Source organism: Neoarius graeffei, chromosome 28 (assembly GCF_027579695.1).
Source record: "Neoarius graeffei isolate fNeoGra1 chromosome 28, fNeoGra1.pri, whole genome shotgun sequence".
In the NCBI taxonomy this organism is placed as follows: Eukaryota; Metazoa; Chordata; class Actinopteri; order Siluriformes; family Ariidae; genus Neoarius; species Neoarius graeffei.
This window is the reverse complement of record NC_083596.1, coordinates 44,228,714-44,245,855: the sequence shown is the minus strand read 5'-3', so window position 1 is coordinate 44,245,855 and position 17,142 is coordinate 44,228,714. Positions and strand designations below refer to the sequence as shown.

At 41.1% G+C, this 17,142-nt stretch overlaps 3 protein-coding genes across 3 annotated transcripts in view; 1 reads left to right on the top strand and 2 right to left on the bottom strand.

Moving 5' to 3' along the window:
- Positions 1-867: 867 nt before the first annotated feature.
- cfap68 (cilia and flagella associated protein 68) lies at positions 868-7,595 on the bottom strand. The gene is given in 4 exon segments (XM_060912227.1): positions 868-1,027; positions 1,158-1,224; positions 7,325-7,452; positions 7,455-7,595. Coding segments are annotated over 4 exon segments (408 nt in total). The 5' UTR covers positions 7,540-7,595; the 3' UTR covers positions 868-899.
- Positions 7,596-7,923: 328 nt separating this feature from the next.
- mia (MIA SH3 domain containing) lies at positions 7,924-12,336 on the bottom strand. The gene is made up of 4 exons (XM_060912489.1): positions 12,198-12,336; positions 10,882-11,015; positions 8,186-8,296; positions 7,924-8,085 (listed from the first exon to the last, which is right to left on the bottom strand). The coding sequence occupies exons 1-4, from the start codon at positions 12,325-12,327 to the stop codon at positions 8,062-8,064; spliced, it is 399 nt and encodes a 132-aa protein (XP_060768472.1). The 5' UTR covers positions 12,328-12,336; the 3' UTR covers positions 7,924-8,061.
- A 3,480-nt stretch (positions 12,337-15,816) lies between these two features.
- The window catches only part of bicdl2 (BICD family like cargo adaptor 2), an 11,964-nt gene continuing 10,638 nt past the window's right edge, over positions 15,817-17,142 (top strand). The window contains exons 1-2 of the mRNA XM_060913221.1: positions 15,817-15,905; positions 16,556-16,961. Coding sequence (XP_060769204.1) covers positions 16,695-16,961 — 267 coding nt within the window. The 5' untranslated portion in view covers positions 15,817-15,905; positions 16,556-16,694. The remainder of the gene's footprint in view (positions 15,906-16,555; positions 16,962-17,142) is intronic.

Below are 17,142 nucleotides of genomic sequence, written 5' to 3'. Positions count from 1 at the left end.
CAAACTTCTCCACCTTTAAACAATGGAGTCAAGCAATTCCCAAGCCAATCGCAGTAATAACTGGACTAAAGAAGTTGTTCTTACCCCAACCCAGTTGTGTGAGTGAAGATGCAGATACCCTGTTGGATTTGGAGAAATTGGGCCGCAATGAGCTGATTTACCACAAAATTGTTGAGCGTTTAAGCAGAAATTAACACCAAAAGGACAATAAAGCAATTACCCCTCTAACCTCTCTAATAGACAGCGAGCATGTAAACACAAAGAAAAGTGAGCGCAACTTGTTCCTGCTGCCTTTGTAAAAGCAGCTTTAGATGGGTAATGGTATTAGCATTTTACCCCCAACCTGTGATTCTTGCCAAGACTGTCGCTGTCCTGTTTTTCTCTGTAATGAACTCTCATGAGGTTTTCAGCTGCTACCCAAGTTAGGTAGTTAACATCATTGGAGCTGGAGTTACCAACACTCCATACGTTTCTATAAACACTTTATACGCACTCTATTTGTGTATGTGTTTAAGTGGAACATTTATTCCAGTTTTGTTTTTCGGAAGCACGGTGTGATTTTATTTGCTCACGTTATCTACCCGACTGAGATAAGGGTGGAATTAAATCTGTGTTGGGCAGTGTCTATAAAAAGACTGACAGGAAGCCCATGTAAACAGACCACATCGGACTGCAGTTTTCCCAAACAGGATCTCACATATAATGCACTTGTATTTGTTCTAGTAAGAAATAATAAAATCAACCAACTATTCCATTTTTAACAAAATATGTTTTGCGCTCTTCACATAATACAGACATGTACACAGAAGAAAGGCTTGACTTTATTGAGAAGTTGTAGATATGTTTCTGGAAGCAATGCATGTGCCCAGGTCCCAGCTAATAATTTCCTAGATGACGTTTCAGGACTTTCCGGATGAATGATGCCCAGTGAAGTCCGATCTGTAGCAGGAATTCGGTACACACTTGGTGTGAGGAGGGTCCAGTTCAGGCTGGTGACCCGGGAAGCTTCTGGGCTCTTTCTTAAAAGCTGGAACAAATAAACTAGTCCTGTTTACTCATCAGATTGAAATTGACACCAAGGTAATGTAGTAATTAATTAATTTACACATTCAAAAATGTACAAGACTTATTATAAAACATATGAAAGGCAACTCAACTGTAAACTGATGGTTTCTCTTCCTTGTTGTAAGTGGACGAGTATGTGGTTTGAAAGTAGTGAGAGAACTGCAGGAATAGATGTTATGTAATGTTTTTTTGGGGAAAAAAAATACATCTGTAAAAAAAAAAAGTCTCAGTTAAGTGGGTTAGGTTAAAATGTCTGGTACTAAAAGTCTTGGTGAATAATCAATAGATGTCCATTCATTCATTTCTCAGTTCTGACATGTTGGAAAATCCCTGCCATTTATACACATAGGTCACAAGACCAGCATGATACTGGACTTTGTATCCATCAAACTTGAACAGCAATCAGAAGTGCAGTCTACATCGCCACCTATTATCTGTTGTACCATGAGGTTTACTCTCAGCACTCAAAAGATCTCACACATAGGGTTTAAATCAGTGGCATGCACAGATAGAAACGAGGTGGTGCTCAAGCACCTGCCCCTCTGCCCAAAAAAGTGCCCTTTTGAATTTTTTTTTTTTTAATACAGTTTACTGAGGCCAATGTCGACATGATCTTTTAGAAAAGCCGCGGCATTAAAAGCGTGTGTGAAAATAATGTCCCGATGTGTGCCCCCTCCGCACACACACCGGACCTCTGTCTCTCTTGCTCTGTCACGTGAACAAGCGTGCAGTGCATTCAATGTGAGGTTGCAGCAGCATAGCGTCCTGGAAGCCACGGCCTTGTCGTAGCGCAGACAACACATCGGGCAGTCAGTCAGCTCTTCCCCTGCCCCACCAGCCAGGTAACACATGAATCGAGTGAAAATGTATTGTTTGCCCTCTAAGCCCAAGCTGTAATTATTTTGTCGTGAAGTAGCCCGTCGCATACAGAAACAACTGCACATAAGTACACAGCAAAATCCCCAGTGTTGAATTAACACCCAGAGTGTTGATTTAACACCCTACTGTGTTTATATAGGTCCAACTGGACACAAATTAACTCTGAAAGTGTTAATTCAATACTGAGGAATTTGCTGTGTATTATATTTTTTGCTAGACCATTTTCAGATTTAGGAAAACAAAAATTTCTTTTTCTATTTTGTTCAACTAGAGATTCCTGGCAAAGTCAAAAAGCCTTGATGTAATAAATTAACATTAAGTGGTTGTTTTACACCTTTAAAAACTAAAACGGGTCAGTGGCGACCTGAACACAAGAGGAGGGTTAAATCTCAGACTTTTATAATAAGGTGTTCCACATGCGCAAAAAAGTGCCCTTTTTTCCCCCCAGAGCACTTGCCCCCCAAAATGTCTGTGCACGCCACTGGTTTAAATGGCATGGAATTTCCCATCATTTAGTAAAACTGATTTGTTCCCTTTGATAAATGGTGATGGAGTCCAGTTGCCAGTAATTACTAGTTCTATACGATACTGTACCTGTAAGGAATGTAACAGTGTTTATTTATACTGGTCAGAAGATGTTGGAATTTTATACAAAATGTCAGTTGTATTTCAAAATCAAGTTTATTTTGTTATTGCTATCATTGTTTCTATAGTAACAACTCGCACACAGAGACCTGTATGGCAGATGCTGTACATAATCAAACGGATTAAAACAACATGTCCTATGTAACAAAGAACAACTTATGATTGTTGATATGATGATTTCTTTCCACCATGGTTGAGTTAAGGCTATGGTCACACTACAGCTCGTGATGCTTTGTGACGAGTTAATGAAATGTTTGGTGACTTCCTCAAACTTCGAGAAATATTCCCAAACCCATCAGCAAATATTCGCCACTTAGTTTGCAGACAAAAACATCGCCGCCAAATTTCAATGCACGCATCTGGCCAATCACGAGGTGGAAACACCAAAAAACAACTCACAAAGCTCAGAGAACATTCGCCGTGCATCGCATAATTGGTGCTGATGCTTTTCACCAATTTTTTTTTTTTTTTAAATCGCCAAGTATTTACAAACCCATCACGAGCTGTAGTATAACCAGGGCCTAACTGTTTTTTTTTTAATTAAAATTAAAAAGACGTGTTCATTAATACTGTACACTGAAAAAAATATTCATGGAATATCACTGTGGTAAAAGGGGAATAAAACACTTTGGGACATTATAGGGATGTTAACTTGTACCACAGGGAGGATGAAATCTTGAATCCAATTGGTTAAAAGGGGTGTGTTATTTTTGTTTAGTATAATAGGTGATTATAGAAAATCGCATGTGCTGATTATCGAGAATTTATCCGAATTTCTTGACCAATCACCTCGACAAAATTGCAGCCAATCGCTTTGTCACCGTAAGTGAAGAATTAGAAATTATGAAAGAAAATGCTGTTCCTAAAAGCACTAAAGATGCTACGAAATTTGGTCTAAAACTATTCAAAGGTAAGGTGGAATTGGGATTTATTTTATCCATTTCAAAAAAGTATTTTATGTGACTTGGCATAGATAAGTGACAAGTCTGCGCTGTGCCTTTATTACATTTGTATGTCACGTTTGAAGTTTTAAATAATTTTTTTAAAAATAAATCACCTGTGTATTTATAGTAAAAACAATTATCCACCTCAAGCTCAGCGAATATCGGTGATTATTATACATACAGGACACATTTTGGATGGAATAAAAACATGTATCCTGTTCCCTTCTAGCAGGTTTCATAGCATGCAACATTGTTAGCATATCGCTAATCCTATGTATTACATCACTCTACCCAATGGAGAATGAGCGCCGAGTATGGTTTACGATATTGCATGGTTGTCAAGACAGCATGACGTCACACATCAGAGCTGATGTGAATATTCAATGAGAAAGTTTTCTGCTGCACATGTGCAGAAGCATTTCTTTGATCACCAGGAAACAGAAAGATGCGCTGAACACCCGAAAGGCTACCAAAACTTCATTAGATATTCTTCACGCATATTTACAAGAGAAGAATCATACCAATGGACATTGGTAAACTGGAAAAGAGACATGTCGGAGATGTAAAATTTCCGCGTTAGCGAGCGACAATTTGTAAACAAACATGGCTGCCAGGTCTCATCATCATCTCTAGCCGCTTTATCCTGTTCTACAGGGTCGCAGGAAAGCTGGAGCCTATCCCAGCTGACTACGGGAGAAAGGCGGGGTACACCCTGGACAAGTCACCAGGTCATCACAGGGCTGACACATAGACACAGACAACCATTCACACCTACGGTCAATTTAGAGTCACCAGTTAACCTAACCTGCATGTCTTTGGACTGTGGAGGAAACCGGAGCACCCGGAGGAAACCCATGCGGACACGGGGAGAACATGCAAACTCCACACAGAAAGGCCCTCGCCAGCCACGGGGCTCGAACCCGGACCTTCTTGCTGTGAGGCGACAGCGCTAACCACTATACCACCATGCCACCTGGCTACCAGGTTTGCTTCGTTAAATACAGAAAATGCTGAGAGAATTTTGAAAGAGAAAGACACGAACACCTGAAAGGAATGTGTACACATAATAATAATAATAATAATAATAGCTTTTTTTTTTTTTTAAATGGTACATCATATATTCCATTCAGTTAGCATGATATTGAACTCATCTTCAACTCATTCAATATCAAGCTAACTGAATGGAATATAGGCGGCACGGTGGTGTAGTGGTTAGCGCTGTCGCCTCACAGCAAGAAGGTCCTGGGTTCGAGCCCCGTGGCCGGCGAGGGCCTTTCTGTGCGGAGTTTGCATGTTCTCCCCGTGTCCGCGTGGGTTTCCTCCGGGTGCTCCGGTTTCCCCCACAGTCCAAAGACATGCAGGTTAGGTTAACTGGTGACTCTAAATTGACCGTAGGTGTGAATGTGAGTGTGAATGGTTGTCTATGTGTCAGCCCTGTGATGACCTGGCGACTTGTCCAGGGTGTACCCCGCCTTTCACCCGTAGTCAGCTGGGATAGGATCCAGCTTGCCTGCGACCCTGTAGAACAGGATAAAGCGGCTACAGATAATGAGATGAGATGAATGGAATATACCTGATAGACCACTCAACGCCAGCCAATATTATTTAAATAATAACCAAGATTAACTTTGCCTTTGGCAAATAACTGTAAAATAACAGCACAGCTCGGAAAGTAGTTCCGGCAGTAACATGAACGATAAGCTAATATTCATGTGCTTATTGTTTCTTTTGTAACAGCTCATCCAGTAGGGACTTGTTCAGCAGATTAAACATCATGGATGATGCCTGTCACCCTCTGCACACCGTCATCAGCAACCAGAGGAGCCTGTTCAGTGACCGAATGCTCCTTCCCAAGTGCAGGACTAACTGACTCAAAAACTCTTTTGTCCCTCATGCCATCAGAATGTACAACTCCTCTCTGGGGGGGTAACAGGAGGACAGAGGATGGGAAGGAGCAGTAGCCTAGCCTAGCCGGACAAAAAGCAATACTGGACAATGTGCAGTACCTCTCCTGCTGGACTTTTTTCATATCTTTATTTTTTTATATTTGTATATGTAAATACTTAATTTATCTACAAGTTCTCTCTATTTTCTTTTCTCTGTTTATCCTGTAATCATGCTGCTGGAATTTTAATTTCCCTGAGGGAACCCTCCCCAAAGGGATCAATAAAGTTCTATCTAATCTAATCATAATAAGTTACGTCTGTGAAAGTTCTTTAGCACCAACAATAACCTAATAACAAGCCATGGGTAACAGAGGAAGTCAAAGCTGTCCTCAACAGGAAGAAGGCTGCCTTCAGGAGCAGGGATAGGGAGGCGATGAAAGCAGCACAGCAGGAGGTGAAACGCTGCGTGAGGGAAGCTAAGGACAGCTACAGGAGAAAGGTGGAGCAGAAGCTGAAGGAGAATAGCATGAGGGAGGTGCCTAACAATAAGCAATACCAGACAATGTGCAATATAAATGTGCAATATCTCTCCTGCTGTCCCCCTTTCCCTTTTTTCTCCCCCATATCTTATTCTTTTTATATTTGTATATGCAAATAATTTTTAATTTATCTAGAAGTTTTTCTCTATTTCTTTTCTCTGTTTATCTGTAATGATGCTGCTGGAATCTTAATTTCCCTGAAGGACCCTCCCAAAGAGATCAATAAAGTTTTATCTAATCTAACAATTCTCATAATCTCAGACTAATAATAAACAGATTTATTTGTGTTGTCATTTCACAAAGCAAACTGCATCATTGTTGATGTGCTGACGTTTTAGTAGCAGTCTTTAATTTAACATTTAAGATGTACATACACTACCGTTCAAAAGTTTGGGGTCACCCAGACAATTTTGTGTTTTCCATGAAAAGTCACACTTTTATTTACCACCATAAGTTGTAAAATGAATAGAAAATATAGTCAAGACATTTTTCTGGCCATTTTGAGCATTTAATCGACCCCACAAATTAATGTGATGCTCCAGAAACTCAATCTGCTCAAAGGAAGGTCAGTTTTATAGCTTCTCTAAAGAGCTCAACTGTTTTCAGCTGTGCTAACAGGATTGTACAAGGGTTTTCTAATCATCCATTAGCCTTCTGAGGCAATGAGCAAACACATTGTACCATTAGAACACTGGAGTGAGAGTTGCTGGAAATGGGCCTCTATACACCTATGGAGATATTGCACCAAAAACCAGACATTTGCAGCTAGAATAGTCATTTACCACATTAGCAATGTATAGAGTGGATTTCTGATTAGTTTAAAGTGATCTTCATTGAAAAGAACAGTGCTTTTCTTTCAAAAATAAGGACATTTCGAAGTGACCCCAAACTTTTGAACGGCAGTGTATATGGGCGGCACGGTGGTGTAGTGGTTAGCGCTGTCGCCTCACAGCAAGAAGGTCCGGGTTCGAGCCCCGTGGCCGGCGAGGGCCTTTCTGTGCGGAGTTTGCATGTTCTCCTCGTGTCCGCGTGGGTTTCCTCCGGGTGCTCCGGTTTCCCCCACAGTCCAAAGACATGCAGGTTAGGTTAACTGGTGACTCTAAATTGACCGTAGGTGTGAATGTGAGTGTGAATGGTTGTCTGTGTCTAGGTGTCAGCCCTGTGATGACCTGGCGACTTGTCCAGGGTGTACCCCGCCTTGCGCCCGTAGTCAGCTGGGATAGGCTCCAGCTTGCCTGCGACCCTGTAGAACAGGATAAAGCGGCTAGAGATAATGAGATGAGATGTGCATACACAGTAGTGGTAGCAGGAGGCCATATTGTGTATCAGGGTTAATCCAGAATTACACTTTTCCTGCAGTACAAACCTGGGACGGCAGAGGGCGTCGTAATGCTTTGGCTCGACCGGTGTCGAACCTTTCTTCCGACCAGTTTCCAATCAGGGTAGCAGTTGAATAAGTTTCCTCATTAGTAGTGCAGCACCAGCCATATGGCCAAACTTGGCTTCTGAGGTAAAATCGCGCCAAACTTCACCGTGACCGGAAGCTCGAAGCGTGTAATAAAAAGGCGAATTAGTTTCCATCCCTGGATATTCTATTTTGTCACTGGATAGTTTGTTTTTTTTCCTTAGGTTTCTTTTAAATGAATAATTTTTATTTAATTAAAATTTAAACACAAAAAACATTTGTTTTGAAACTCCTTCAGGAGAGGAAGAACGCTCTCGCGCACCTTGTGTTGTCGTCATTCGTTCCTATGGATACAAGCTCACGAGGAGCTCAGCCACATCCGAAACAGCTTCCCATTGCCTATATAAGGACACAACCGGAACTTATCCATGGTCGCTGCTTACCACGTGATACAAGTAACAACCCGGAAGTCGTTAGTAGCAACTGATATTTATTTGATATTAAACAATATAAAGAGTGTGTAGCTACTTTTAATAAAGCTTAATTAAAGCATTTTTTTCATAATAGTTTTAGAGTCTTTAATGAAGCTGCTTCATAAGCCAATGTGAAAATTAGCCAATTAGAAAACAATGTGTGGCATGCTAGCAGAAGTTGTACAGTGCAAGAAAATGATAATGACGTTCTCCTCTTGGAGCATCTCATTGGCAGTAGAAGTCCCATTTCTGAAAAAAAACAGCTCGCTTATTAAAATATTCACATTATTTCTTGTTAGCTAAAAACACCAAACAAGTACTAAAAAAAAAAAAAGTATGAATTACATACATTTGTTTTGACCTCAACCTTAGCCGGCATTAAAGCATGGGTTTCTTCGACGACGCTGCTGGGGAAATGGCCAATCCGAGCCTCCTGCTCACCATAATACGATCCCTGGACCTGATACACATACAGTATGTGGTTATTTGTTATTCTCACAAAGGATCAAAAAACAAGATTGCCATTATTGATGTCCAGTAAGCCTCTCTTGACATGGTCTATGGTCAATCACACAGATGATCTATCCATTATCTGTAGCTGCTTATCCTGTCCTACAGGGTCGCAGGCAAGCTAGAGCCTATCCCAGCTGACTATGGGCGAGAAGTGGGGTACACCCTGGACAAGTCACCAGGGCCCTGTACTACGAAGCGGGTTTTCTGGCTTACCAGGGTAACTTCGAGAGTAACTTGATCACGTGCAGCGTAACTTCCCGATTAACCCATACTACGAAAGTTGGCTATGTTCAAACCGAGGTATGCTGCCATGGCAACTTACGCTGCATCTCAAACCTGCTCGTCTCAGGTTATGTTCTTGGTTAACCCGAGGTTTCCGATTAACCACACCCTTTTTAAACACTACCTCTCCACCGACATTTCCTCTAGAGACAATGCCAGCGTACCTGGATGACCCGTGCGATATCGGAGCGCAGATTAGAGATGGGATTTATGGCTCTTTTAAGTCGTTCCCACGCTTTGTTATTTTTTTATTCACCATGTCCCCTCTACGGCTCCGTAGGGGGGGACCAAACGAGGTGAATTTAAATCTGGGTGGGACGAATCCCCCCCGTCCCCCCCTCTATCTGCGCCCGTGCTTTGATGGGATCCGCATCTTTGTGATCCGGTTCTTTGAAAAGAGCCGTTCAAAAGACTGGCTCATTTGGCTCTTTTTAAATATTTATTCAGTTTTAAGAAGACAGCGTCTAAAGAAGCCAGATCCCTCTGCTTAGACAGTGACAATATTTCTGGACATACCTTTTATATAAAGCAACCTAGACTTACATTATTGTAACCCCTAAACGCTCATAAATAACCATTAAAAAACAATGAGGGCTTCAATGAATGTCCATGCAGAACGGCTTTTCTGTAAAAAAAAAAACACTCAAGAACATAGTTATCAAGAACGCAAGAATATTTTATAGAAAAACACTTGTTTTACAAAAATATTTAAGTCTGAGATATAAAATAGATACAACTACAATAAATATAACACAAGAACATTTTAATAGGAAAAAAACTTATATTAAAAATATTGAAATTGTAACCAAAATAGATACAACTAAACAGTCAGATAAATAGATAAAGTTATAACAAGAACACAAGATTATTTTAATAGGAAAAACAATTAATGCAAAAAATATATTATTAGAAAAATAGATACAACTAGACAAACATAAATAAATAAAATACACAAAAATAGAACAAACAAAATGACGATAGAATAAATTAAATGAACGTCCGTGCAAAGTAGTTTTCCCACAATATTATCATTAATATCACACAACAACATTATAAACTATATACAAAATTTGAACTATTAGGCAAACAGATAAAACTTGAATAAATAAAAGGCAAATGCTGTTTAGCCTACTTCTTGTCCTTGGGCAAAAGCTTTTTCATCTGAAACACAGTACAGAAAAAGAACGACACACATACACACACACTTACCATTATGAATGATGTTTTTATATTTCATTTTCACCTGTTGCCAGGTGCGTTTGGCACTGCTGTTGCCTCTGAAGTGTTCACAGGACATACACCAACTTAGTCAAAGGGACTGAACAGTCAGTCATCCTAATTCATGTGACTCTGTGCACATATCAGCTTAAGTAGGCTACTCCATGAATTTACCATACCAAATTTTATTCAGGATTTTTTGGACATTAAACAAGCTACATATGACTGGGGCCATGTCGAAGGACCATTTTCTGTGACTTGTGATTGATCATGAAGCTTTCTCTCATCCTATACTTCTGTTCTGGAACATGTTGAAGGGAGAATGTACTTGCGCATTTACCCGATTGGCAATTCGTTGCCAACATGCTTGCTGCTCCTTATTGGCAGCCGCTGTGTTAGATTTTGCTCTTAATGTTGTTTTGAACTCCTCGTAGCTTTGCATTATGACAGCGCATTCTTCCTCCGTGAAGTACGGCGACCGTGCCATTGTGAACAGTGGTGATTTGCGCTGATAACCTCCCCTTTAACGTGAACGCGCATTAACCCTGATTAGGTTAACACAGGTTCAACAAATCAACTTCATAACTGGCGTCGTAGTACCGTTTAACCCCAAACAAGATAACCAGGTTTTGTCAACCCCGGTTTAGCGGGGGAACCCTGGGTTACTTCTGGGTAGGTTAACCTCCGTTCGTAGTACAGGGCCCAGGTCATCACAGGGCTAACACATAGACACAGACAACCATTCACGCTCACACCTACGGTCAATTTAGAGCCACCAATTAGCCTAACCTGCATGCCTTTGGGGGAAACCGGAGCACCTGGAGGAAACCCACACAGACACGGGGAGAACATGCAAACTCCACACAGAAAGGCCCTCACCGGCCGCTGGACTCAAACCCAGGACCTTCTTGCTGTGAGGCGACAGTGCTAACCACTACACCATCGTGCCACCCCTGAGATGTTCTAATAAAACTTTATTTATCAAGAAGTTGAAAATTATGTCCTGTAAAGTGTTATAGTCCTAAAACTCACACTGCCAGCCCAAAAGAGGTTGCCTCGATCTTTCAGCATGGCATAGACGTAGACGAGTTGGCCTTGGTGGATGGGAATGAAGCGACAGTCTTGGGGATAATAATCCTGGATGGCTTTGGCAATAAGGATGGGATCTGGTGGCAAATAAGTGCTCCATATTAGACACTTAAAGGAAAGGTTCACCCTGAAACACATTAAACATTGCTTGTGTGGTTATGGTGGTGTTCAATAGGAGAAAAATATTAAACAATTTCAAAACATAATTGATAGCAGTCAGGTTCCGCTGTTAGCTCTTTAAAAAAAAAAAAGAGCAACTAGTTAGCGATCTATGAGGCGACGATGTGCTATAACGTTAATGGTGATGTTAGCGTGAATGTTGAAGCTTTGGAAGCTGATCAGTTTGAGCAGAGTGTATAGATGCAGAAGTGAAAGAACTGCTGCATAACAAGCTTTTACCCCCTTTCTACCAACACGAACTAGGTGCTAGTTCCAGATTGGCGCTAGTGCTGGTTCTGAGTTGGTTCAACTTGAGGATCTTCTAAGAACCCATTTGTTTCTCCACGGTCTACAGACCCACCATAGAGCCATGTCATTATGTCAGTGTGTTTGTATGTTTCTGCTTTCCCAGCAACACTAATTCGAAGTATAACAACAACAATGGCGGACTACTAGATTACGCAGACTAGATGCTGCATACGACTAGTTGGCTTTTTTTAAATGGTGGTCACAAAGTTTTATTTGGTCTTGTTGGTCAAGATAAGCTCACCCCGGACCCTGATGTAAGCAGGTCTTGGTTCTAGACCAGCAAAGTGTTGGTGCTGGCCTCAAACCAGTCTTCCTGGCCAAGAGCCGGGTCTTTGGCTGTTGAAACTCGAAGACCTGGCTCGAGATTGGGCACCAGCCCTCAAAATGCCTTAGTGGAAAAGGGGTATGTATGTAGAGATGAAGTGAGGGCTAAATCTGATTAGCATTACTGTCAGGTCATCTAACAGAACTGTGGGTAATGTAGGAAAACGTTAACTAAATTGAAAATACACCAACTTATTGATGAAAGACCTTGGATGCCTGAATAGAATGATAGAACTGAAAACCAGCATTTCTTCTACAGAAAATTACTATAAAATTCTATAATATTTTATTTTGTAGAAAAAAAATCAAAAGATACACAGTAGCATTCATGACATTCAGTAAATCTACTTACAGTATTATCACCAAACATCATATCAGCATGTCAATGCAAAATTGTTTTGATGCAAAAGTATTGGCACCTGGCAGACATACAACTACAAATAGTTATGTTACATATTACTACTCACAGCTGCAGTCTGCATCAGCACACAACTTCTTGTCTGAAAGTTTTGGCATCTGCTGTCCAGCCTGTGTGTATAACGAGACCAATCCACATAAAACCAAAAGCAGCACCCAGATAGAGTAATGTCCCTTCATGTTTGATATGATTGGAGTCAACTCGGGGTTTGGGGGAGCAGAGCTGTGAGCAGAGGAAGGAATCCAGTTAAAGCCCTGCCTCCATACCACTCCCACCAACTACTGCAAACAAACCCAGGGTGGAATGATGTGCTACATGTACTTCTGGGAAGAGAAATGCTTACCTGGTGGCATAGGAGAAGCTGGAGGGTTGTATTTACAAAGAATTTTAAGGTTAAAAGTATCTCTTAACTTGCTCATATTGGAAAAAAATTAATCATAATAGAGTATGAAGACTTTTAGTTTAACTCATAAAGCATTTAAGTTCTAAACACAGATCCTCAACCTGCAATGATATCTAAAAACAATAAATTCAATTAAAAAAGCAATACATTTCTTCTGCTATTTATAATTCAGCCTTTGCTATTTCAATTTGGTCTTTAAAGAAAACTCATTGCACAATGATCACAATATTAACAAGTGTTGCCAGGCAAAACAAACCTTGCCCAGTAGCACTTATGATAAATATGAAGGAAGATATCGTGAAAAAAATAGGTACCCTATGGGTACATGTGGCTACTGCTTATAAATAAAATTGTTTTCTGATACCATGTCCATACAGTATATATATATATATATATATATATATATATATATATATATATATATATATATATATATATAGGGTTAGGGTTAGAAAGTCGCCCCTGAAAGAAGCCCCTGAAACAGTCCAGCACATAGTAGCAGGGTGTAAGATGCTAGCTGGATCAGCGTACATGGAGAGGCACGACCAAGTGGCTGGGATAGTATACAGGAACATCTGCAACCAGTATGGAATAGAAGTACCCAAGTCCCAATGGGCCATACCACAGAAGGTGGCTGAGAACAACAAGGCCAAGGTTCTGTGGGACTTCAGCTTCCAGACTGACAAACAGATCCTGGGTAACCAACCGGACATAGTGGTGGTGGACAAAGAGCAGAAGAGGGTGGTAGTGATAGATGTGGTGATCCCAGCTGACGCCAACATCAGGAAGAAGGAACATGAGAAACTTGAGAAGTATCAAGGGTTGAAAGAGCAGCTGGAACGGATGTGGAAGGTCAAGGGTTGCGTGGTCCCCGTGGTAGTGGGGGCAGTAACCCCCAAACTGGGAGAGTGGCTCCAGCAAATCCCAGGAACAACATCTGAAGCCTCAGTCCAGAAGAGCGCAGTCCTAGGAACATCGAAGATACTGCGCAGAACCCTCAAACTCCCAGGCCTCTGGTAGAGGACCCAAGCTTGAGGATGACATGGATACCACCCCCCACCGGGGGTGAGAAGGAGATTTTATATATATATATATATATATATATATATATATATATATATATATATATATATATATAATTTTTTTTTTTAAATACTCTATGAGGCAGTAGCCACAAAAATGAAACGTAATCCAAAAATGAACAATTTAAAAACCACAGAAGTAAAATATACCATGTGTCTGTACTTTATATTATTCTACTCTTATCTTTAACAGTTTTCGAAACTGAAACCTCCGAACCGAGGCTGACATACACAGGTTGTTGCCATGACCAAAACTCTTATTTCCCAAAAATGGCCCAGCGCTAGAGCTCAGTGGAGCGCACTTTCCCTCTGTGATAAGCATAAACATGTCTGAAAGCAATTTCTTTAGTCTAGTCCATTTATTTCGAATGGTGAACCGAATTGTTTACACTCACCAGCCATTTTAATCAGAACACGTGCATGCATATGTGCAGTGCGCGATTGTTACACCCTTACATTCTTACAGCACGATGACATAGTGGCTAGCACCTCTATGTGAGGCAGTAGCCACAACAAAAACAATTTTGACCTTTTTGGTGACCTTGACCGGATGACCCTCAAAAAGTTGGAGGGTTATGCTATTTGAGACCAATGCCTATCTGATTCCAGATTGTCATCATACCAAGAAAACCCAATTTCATTCAAAGCTTTCTTTGGGAGCAAAAGCATTCAGTTCCTTCTGAGGTAAAACATGCAAAGTTGAGAACAGGAAGTAGGGAGGAGGAGTTCCACAGGCTTCTACTTGTGTACAGATACTCAACACACTCTCTACTGTTCTGAGTCTCCTAGCACCTGTAGCCAGGCAGTCTGCATGTTATGCCAAGACCTGAACAACTCACCTTCTCATAAGGCAGAAAATAAACAGACTTAATTCCTAACGGGAGCTACTGCAGTCCCGATGGTTACATTTTAGTTGCCTAGAAGTAACATCCAGAAGATTGGTGGAATTTAATATGTCTTTAGGACCATGATGGTATAAAAGACAAGTAGTGACCATTTGTATCATGGTAGCTCAGTGGTTAAAATGTTGGACTTCTAATTGGCATGTTGTGAGTTCAAATCCTAATACTGCCACTGTTGGGTTCTTTAGCAAGGCATTCAATGACTCAGTTGTATAAATTGAGATAAATGTAAGCTGCTTTGGATAAGGATGTTTGCTAAAACAAGATGCTCTTTTTCCACAAGTAGTTCATTGTTGTACCTTTTTAAATTAAGGATTTGCTTATCTAAATTCCAATCAACATTTGATTCAAATGTTTTGCTTTTGTTTTTAGCACTATTCTGTGTAGGGTGGCACGGTGGTGTAGTGGTTAGCGCTGTTGCCTCACAGCAAGAAGGTCCGGGTTCGAGCCCCGTGGCCAGCGAGGGCCTTTCTGTGTGGAGTTTGCATGTTCTCCCCGTGTCCGCGTGGGTTTCCTCCGGGTGCTCCGGTTTCCCCCACAGTCCAAAGACATGCAGGTTAGGTTAACTGGTGACTCTAAATTGACCGTAGGTGTGAATGTGAGTGTGAATGGTTGTCTGTGTCTATGTGTCAGCCCTGTGATGACCTGGCGACTTGTCCAGGGTGTACCCCGCCTTTCGCCCGTAGTCAGCTGGGATAGGCTCCAGCTTGCCTGCGACCCTGTAGAACAGGATAAAGCGGCTAGAGATAATGAGATGAGACTATTCTGTGTAAATGCAAGAGACTGCTATTTTGTGAAAACTCCAGGAGATTAGCAGTTTCTGAAATACTCAAACAACCAGCCTGCCTGGGACCAACACTCATGTGGATCATGTTGACTGAGATCACGTTTTCTTCTCAGTCTGATGTTCGAAGTGAACATTAACTGAAAATCTTTGATCTATATCTGCTTAATTTTTTTTTTTTGCATTGCACTGCTGCAACATCATTGGATAATTCCATGAATAAGCAGGGGTTCCATGTTCCTAATAAGCTGATCAGTACACATATATGTATATATGGTGTCAAAATTGAATTTGACCACATTCATAGGCGTGAACCAACTGCACTGGTTCAAGTGATGGCTTTACTGGGTGATTGCAACACTGAACAACCTCACCTGAGAGAGGCTTTTGTAATTTTACATCACCTGCATGAAGCACCTCCCTACCTTTTTTGTTTTTTTGCATGACCAGTTTCATACCCTCCCACCTGATGAGAACATGAACAGAGGGTGGAGCTTGGGTGTGAACAGTAGAACTTTGATTCCAAGGAAACCACCAGTGCCTTCCATTAGCTATACACGATAGCAGCAAAGCAGGAACTTGACAGGTAAGAAAAAAATAAAGGGAAATGGGGAATAGATTTATTTAAGAAAATGTATATACACTACATGTTCTCACTTCTTACCTTGTCAGATTTGAAATTGAAGGCTATGGTTTTGTTGTGGTGATGTAAACATCAAGGTTAATATTGGTTGGGGTAAAACTGTAATAGTCTTTGAACAGCTCATTTTTTTGAAAGGTAATGTCAGTTTATCGGAAATTAGCCTCAAGATTCTGGATATGATCTTCCATAGTCTGCTTCCTTAATCAAAATAAGAAGAGGAAGTAGTTCCAGGGAAAACCAATTCAAACGATTTGGATGGTCAGCTGTGTAATGATTACTAGGCTTCTGTAAGAGTGGTGTAGGCTGTTGAAAGGCATGGATGGGGACACACTCTCAGAAACACAAAACCAGTCTGGCAGACTCGAATGACTCCTGGAATGTGTAGGGAACACTACAGCTTTTGTTATTGTATTTGCTTCACAAAAGCAGAGCCAATCAACAGGCTCTGGGGAGGGTTTTTTTTAGCCTTCTTATCTCTGGTGTTCTGGGTCACCAAATGAAACTCAGAAATCTAAGCTAAATATTAAAGGATTGACCTTGTGTGAAATTCAGTTTAAAAGTTAAAGGTTGTTGATCTTTTGGTATATTTTCAGGGTTTTGACCTGCTGAGTACCAAATCCACAATGAAGACCTCACTTGCTGTTGAGAGCTGAAAATGTTGATGTATGACACTTCACCCCTTAACCAAACTTAAGGAGAAGCAGCCCAGCTTGGAACCCACAAAAAGCACCAATGATCTCGACCCGAAAAGAAAGCATAACTTCTCCCAGCCTGGAGGATTCGTTCTTTCCCTTCTCCTCGTCAACCCCTATTACCCGGCATCGCGTCATGGGCCCGTCGGTCAGAGCAAACAACCTGCTGGCATCCCAGACAGACCATAACAGCAGCTCGAGTGTGTTGGAGAAGGATCTTATCCTGGCAGCTGAGGTGGGCCAGGCTCTTCTGGAGAGGAACGAGGAGCTGGAAGCTCAGCTGGAACAGATGAGGAGAGACATGGAGGTCAGGGAAATGTTTCTTTCATTGACAAACAAAGATGAGTCATGAGTGCTGTTATGCAAAACTGGAACACGGTGCCTTTGATTCCGTGTTCCTGATTCGAGTGTGTGTTTCAAAACTTCAGTTGTGATGCAATGCCTTTGACTGACTCAAGTGCTGGTTAAATATGTTTGCATGTTTTGAT